At 42.4% G+C, this 7,141-nt stretch overlaps 1 protein-coding gene across 2 annotated transcripts in view; it reads left to right on the top strand.

The window, feature by feature from the left end:
• Positions 1–622: 622 nt before the first annotated feature.
• The window catches only part of IPO7 (importin 7), an 89,695-nt gene continuing 83,176 nt past the window's right edge, over positions 623–7,141 (top strand). For both annotated transcript variants that reach the window (XM_054970442.1, XM_054970441.1), the window contains exon 1: positions 623–825. In XM_054970442.1, coding sequence (XP_054826417.1) covers positions 742–825 — 84 coding nt within the window. In that variant the 5' untranslated portion in view covers positions 623–741. The remainder of the gene's footprint in view (positions 826–7,141) is intronic.

The raw sequence follows: 7,141 nt of genomic DNA, 5'->3' as shown, positions 1-7,141 counted from the left end.
TTACAGCTGAGTAACATAGAAAAGGGGAAGAAGATAGGTGAAAGAACGTTTTAGTAATGGATAGGTGCAACGGTCCAAAGGGAGTGCAAGGAAGGAAGGAAGGTAGGTCTCAAGGGGGAAAAAAGATGACACCAACTGCGAAGAAATGATAAAGCCAGCAGCCCCAGGGAGGTTCAAACAGTTGACCAGGCAGGTAAAAGGGAAACACAAAAGGAAAAGAAGCGCTTTAAGGTCGCCGTCCTGTTTCCCGCACACTGTTTACACAACGGCTTAGTAAAGATCAGGCTTACAGACACAGATCGATCACCTCTACGATATATGCTTTTGTTTTCTCTCAACAATCAACTCCACCTGCAGAAAAGAGCAAGAGTCCAGTAGCACCTATAAGACTAATAAAATTTGTGATAGGGTATGAGCTTTTGTGAGCCACAGCTCATTTTTTCAAATAACAGCTGAACCACCACAGGGTCCAAGACAAGGCGGCTGAAGCGGTTTCCAGCTTCCCTCCAGGTGGACTACAATTCCCGTGATGCATTCTGGTGTCGGCGGCGGCAGCGGAAGGCGTCGGCCTCCCAGCGGCAGCGGAGTAGCTCTATCCGGGGCCTTGGCGCGTCTCTCCTCCTTTCGCGCCGCCGGCTGCCGCTGTGGAACGGCGGGTCCATGTGCGCATCGAGCAGCGCTGCTGCCCCTGCTTTCGTCCGCCTCGCCTAGCCCAGCCTGCCCTGGCCCTGACCCCCGGCCATGGACCCCAATACCATCATCGAGGCCCTGCGGGGCACAATGGATCCGGCGCTGCGAGAGGCAGCCGAGAGGCAGCTCAACGAGGTGAGGGCGACGGCGGCAGCGCGGCCCGGCGGGCCCGGGAGCACACCAACGGGTGTAGCTCCCGCTACAAGGCCGGCCGCGGGTTGCCAGAGCCGGTCCTGGATCTGAGAAGGGGGCAGGGGCCGGGGAGGCAGCCTTGCCTGGGGGCGGCCATGTGGGGCTGGGGGGAGGGCGCGTGTGCGGTCGGTCGCGTGAGGGGAGGGGAGCGGAGCGGCATGGAGGGGACGAGGGAGGTCACCTCCAGGCCGGAAAAGCGCTTTCGAAGGGAAAGGAAAGGGCAAGCGCTGCTCGCCGGGGGAGGCGGCGGTGTAGCTGACTCGGTTTACAGGCGGGAGGTGGGGGGCCGGCAGCGAGCCTCCAGCCGCGCGGCGCTGCCTTTTAGAGAGGGGGACGTGGGCAGGATGAGGGAAGTAGGCGGTGGCGGCCGCCGCGTGGGAGGGAGGCCTTGCTGGGTCGGGTGGACCGGGGCGGAAGGGAAGGCCTTGACAATGGCCGTACCCGCTGTCAGGCCGCCTTCCCGCTCTCTCAAGTATTATGTTCGGGCACATGGCAGCTACACTAGGGGAAGCGCTCAGGAGGAGCAAGGGCTGAACTCGCTGCTTCCGACGTGGAGGCGCTTCTTCGAGGCACTGAGGGAGTTTAACGCTGTCCTTTTCGAAAAACGGAGGGCTAAAATATTCCAGAGCGGGTAGGCTGAAATGTCATTAGCCCATATATGGGCACAATTTAAGAGTTTTTAGGTTGGTCGGAGTAAAAGTAGGTGCTGGAAGAAGTAAAAAGAGTTCAGAAGGATATTTGAAGGGATTGGTGGATCTGAGGAAAATTGTTGCTCTCATTTTAGCCAAATTTTACCAGAAAAAACAGGACAAACTTCTTCTACAGTCAAGTATTGAATGGCTGGTTTGATAGCGTGGGTTGGAAGACTTTGTAACTTAGGAACTGTGTTTGAGATAATGTGTATAGTTTCCCCCCCTTTATGTACAGTTTAATCTCTAAACTCAAAATTTCAGCAGGCTTTGTTAGCAAAAACAAGTTGTCCCTGAAGTCTAAATTTAAAAGTTAGAGCCACATTTGTTTATCACAAAGTGGTAATTTGCTCCTCAAAGTGAAAAATAACAGAAGTGTCAGTATGGAATGAAATATTTTGAGTGCCTGTAGCAACTGATAACAGGTTCATGAAGCTACAATATTTTTATTTAGAATTATAGTTAATAATGGAGGTAGAACCCTTCCTTTGAAAAGTTTTCTATCTTAAGGTAGATGACTTATACATGTAACTTGAAAGCTGTGATGCAATGGAAGATAGTATGAGAGTGACTGATGAAGGTTCACTCCCTGGTTTGTGTGACTTCCTTAAAATGCAAACATGCATGCAATGCTTTCTCCCTTATTTGTTGTTTGACCTACATATTTATACACATGCTCGTGAAACTCATTTATGGACTTGTGGTAGGCACAGTGGCAGGGTACATGATTTATATAAAGATGGTTCCGAGCTTAATCCCTCGTGTCTCCAGTTAAGAAAAGATTCTGGATTGCAGTACTAGGAAAGGTCCTTTGAAGAGACACTGCCAAACGCTGCAAACGATACTGGGTTTTAGACACATTAGTGGTCCAACAGTATGCACTAGTTTTGTAAAAGGCTGTAAAGTTTGGGCTAGCTTGTGGGGAGTACTATTTTACCATCAGAAGGCGAGGAGCCTCTGCATATTTGGGTTTGCTGTATCACCTGGGTCAGAATAGGTTAGGGTTCTTGCATATCACTCGGTATTCATGGTGTCTGGAAACAGGAAGGTAGAATAGTGAGTCAACACCATATAAGTGAGTCAGTAGAGCTAACAACTATGATAGAACTAAAAAAATTCAAAAAGTGTGGGGGAATGCTAGTTGCATAATCCTGGCTGGAGCTTGGATTTGTCAGTATATGTGGTTGTGGCAAGATTGTGTCATCATTCCAAGAGAAAATGAATCGAGGATGTATCTTTTTATCTTAAAGTTTAAAAATGCTTTTAAAAGCATTTAAAACGTGTGTGTGTGTGTGTGTGTGTGTGTATAATAAGTATACATCTTGCCATTACAGTTTACATTTCCACTTAAAAATGCACTTGCACACTTATGCTCCAGCACAGTTTGGTTTCTTGTTCAATAAAATGACAGTTTCATACAGTTCTGGAAAATATGCTAATGTACTGTACTTGAGAGTATTTCCATTTTTCCTGTTTGATTCTTTGATAGGCATATACTTACTACATTATCCCCAAAGAAGTATGTAGTATGGTGGTTAATGTATAGAATGCCTGAAATTTAACATTATGAATGTGTTCAGCATATGTGCTGAGTGGGTGTTGGAGGAAATGTACGAGGACACGAGGACACAATGGAATAACAGCACTACAGCAAAAATAATGCTGATCATTAGATTTTTTAAAAAAAACATTGCAGTAAAACTAAGCATAAGCATATTCTATGTTGGTATCCATATTTTGTTTATTTGAAAAGAACATCCTATTGTTGCCCCACCATATGTTAAAACAGCAAACTTGTATTTCATGAATAATTACGAAGGGATGGGAAGAATGTTAAAATTATTTTCCAAACATACTCTCCTTTTCTACCTATTAAAGTTTTTAGTCCTGATAAATAATTCCATTGAAGCAATATGGACATGATATAAGTGACTGGGAGAAGTGTGTGACCTTTTTATTTTTGCATTTTATGTATATTATAAAACAGTTTTTTTATTTCATTATTTTTCTTCTAGTTACTAGCTAAGTGATATATAGATCAAAGTAGATAGTTAACTGTATGTGCTGTTTGCTTTGTTTCTTCAGTCTTTTAGGTGAAATGTTTCTGCTGCGCTAACTTTTATTTAGATATTCATACCCCACATTTTCTCTATGCAGGGACCCAAAGCAGCTTACATTATTCTCCTCTCTTCCATTTTATCCTCACAGCAACAGCTCGGTGAGGTAGTTGAGACTGAGAGAAAGTAACTGGCCCAAGGTCTTCCATTGAATTTCCAAGGTAGAGCAGGGATTCAGACTTGGGTCTTCCAGATCCTAGTCTAATACTGATCACTACACCCCACTGGCTCTCATGCTGAAATTAGACTAGAGCTTTGTTCATATAATGAGAACAGTATTCCATTCTAATAGAATAATATTAGCAGTGTGTGGTAGGGTTACTGTGTACTGACCATGGTGTTGAGTTGAGTAGTGATGCCTGCAAGTGGCAAATCAAAACTGCAGTGTATTCCTAGCATTGGTGTCCAGTGACACCTTTTTAGTGTTAAATGTTACAGGGAGCTTAGTGACAGGCTATGCATAGGAATAATGGTCTGTTGACTCCACCCCTGAGATTGTTCTAAATGTTCCAAGGGTTGAACGAGGCTAAACCTTGTTAATCTCTGATAAAATTGGAGCCTTTTTTCTTTTTCAGTCTGGAAACAAAATTGATAAACCATATCATGGATTATATTCAAGATGCACAGTGGAAATGTGGAGTACACAGTTCCACTAAACACCCATAGGTGACTTGAGTAGGGATGTGTCAGAAACCTTGGAAGACTTTGTCCATGAAGATGGAAATTCTTAAAATTTCAGAAAAATTTAAAACATAATGAAGAGCATTCTTTAGGTATTACATAGTTTATTTACACCTCCCTTTTATCTACTGTGAGGAGCCAAAGCATGTTACAAGCATCTCCATTTTATTCTTACAACAATCCTGTAGGTAGGTAAGGTGAGTGTGTGAGAGTGTGTGTGTGTGTGTGAGTGAGAGAGCGAGAGAGCCCTTACACACTGGCACTTATACATAAGCCTCCCTTCTCAGGTTCAGGGCTACTGGCATGTAAAACAGTCAAATATGCCCTTATTCATCTCTGTTTTAATAAGTAGAGAGCCATGATTCCTTTACACACACCAGATCCCCTCCTTTTCTGGTGACATTTCCGGAGAAAAGGAGGGGATCTGGTGTGTGTAAAGGAATCATGGCACTCTACTTATTAAAACAGATGCAACCCAGTGCAGCCCAGTTCCCTTATTAATCAGCCCTTGCTCAAACACTTCATAGAGTTATTGGGATTGGGAATTTAAAAACAACTGCCACCAATTAGTCATATGTGCACATATATTGAGACTGTGGCCTGATAGGTTTGTGTGCATGTGTGGTATTTCCCTGTAACACTCAACATCTAGTCAACAGGGTTTGAACAAAGAACAGGAATTAGCTTTTATTTAAAACATCACCAACATTTGGATAATGTAGAGATACCTTGTTCCTAATATTTGAATTTATGATCCCAGATCATTCCAGCAGTCAGTTATTACAAAGTATCTGTTCTCAGAAGTCAGCTGTACAAAGGATGCTTCCTTAACAAGCTCGGAAAATTCTTCTCGGAGAGACAATATCTCCTTTCTAACTTTGCTGTATTAAACTGTTTTTTAACTGATTTCAGCTGTCTTTTCCCAACATTCCATCAGTTCTCATTGGCTGCCTCTGAGAGCATTGGAACTGGACTTGTCTGTAAATGTGTGTAATTGGCCCAAGATTACCCAGCAGGTTTCCATGGCAGATTGGGGATTTGAACCTGGGTCTCCCAAATCATTGTCCAACCACTACCATGCTGGCTCTCATTGTGTGGCCATTCCTTTTAAAACAGGAAAAGTTCATTTTGAGTATGTCTTCCAGCAAAAGGCTTTTACTGTAGGTGTTCCAAGCAAAATGATTAAATTGCCTTCAAAGCATGTAATATTAATTTAATTGCCAAGTTTATAAGCACTTTACTAAGTCTGTTTGCCTTTGCAATATCTATAAACACATGAAGCTGCCATAGACGATTTATCAAGCTCAGTGTGCTCTGACTGGCAGCAGCTGTCTGGTGTGTCAGGTAAAATTCTTTCACATCACTGGCTAGCTGAGCTGCCTTTGACAGGAGATGCTGATGATTGAACCTGAAATCTTCTGCATGTAAATCATGGGCTGCTTAGCACTGAGCTGCAGCTCCTTCTCATTGTGAAGCAACTGGAATGGAATATTCTGTGTTAACTTTTCATGAACAGTGTCCAACTTTACACCCCCTCATGGATGATGTCTTTATTTTAGACACAAACTATGTGTGTCACTGAATCATATGTAATGCAAGGAAGTAGGAGGTAAATTTTAAGAACAAAAATGCTTTACAGCTGAGAAATAGGTAAGTCTGATACCTTTGCAGGCCCTTAGTACTTAACCATAGTTTTGTATCTAACTCTCTCTTTCTGGTGTATTGGAAGCTACTACTAAAAAAAATATAAAGTAGGTACGTGACATTTGTGTTTTTAATAATGCATCATGTTGTTACTAATGATATCTTTAGTAGAAACATTGTGCATGTAAGGAACTAATACAGAGTTGTGCTGGTTACTTAAAACTGTAATAGTCCTAAGCACGTTTATTGAGAAGTGGGTCTGTCCTGACTGCACATATTTGTGATCAGGCTACAATTCTGAATTGCACTGTGGGTTGTAGAATTCCTAGCTTAGAAAAAGTTAGTGTTTGTGACAATAATTTCAACTATATATGTTATGGCAATCTCCTTAGAGCCAGAGACATTGGCATAGGAAGGAACCACATAATTTGTCTGACTAACATGGTTCCGTTTTACAATACTACTGACATAGAATGAATAAAAAATGATGAAAGTGGTAACTATGCTATGCTGGTAATTATGAATCAGGCTACAAAGAGACATAAGGCATTTTGGGGCTATTGCCTGATGTTGGCGATTATGTAAGTCTTCCTAACACGGTCGTCTCCAATAGCTGCATATCTACCATTTTAAGAACTTGTTTTACTTTAACAAAATTTTTGATTGCTATGCATGTACTAGTTAGTGCTAGTTTGAGCGTAATTGGTTTGGATAAATTGTTAGTGCTGGTTTGAGCGTAATTGGTTTGGATAAATTTTGTAGTCTTTCTTACTGTTGTGGGGGGAACCCCTAATACAGAGAGAAGATTTGGATAGACAGATAAGGAACTCTTAGTTTTTTGATGTTTAGACACCAGAAGATGATTATGTATATTTGTCTTTTTCATGCTGATTCAAATTAGAATAAGAAAATACTTCAATTATCACTTGAAGTATTCTGTCTACTGGCTCATTCTCTACCTGCCCCCCATTTGTTCCCGATAAATAATTTAATCAAAATGTTTTGGAAGCCTGTATTAGAAGTTTAACAAGTGACTGCACTCAAGGAACTGGCAGAGAAATTCTCTTGCTGCTGCCAGGAGAGAAAGAGGAGGGCAGCTGCTGATGGGACTATTTAAATGCCAGGTGT

The sequence above is a fragment of the Eublepharis macularius genome, chromosome 2, assembly GCF_028583425.1.
Source record: "Eublepharis macularius isolate TG4126 chromosome 2, MPM_Emac_v1.0, whole genome shotgun sequence".
NCBI classification, from domain to species: domain Eukaryota; kingdom Metazoa; phylum Chordata; class Lepidosauria; order Squamata; family Eublepharidae; genus Eublepharis; species Eublepharis macularius.
The sequence above is the reverse complement of the archived record's forward strand: the minus strand, read 5'-3'. Positions and strand labels throughout refer to the sequence as shown.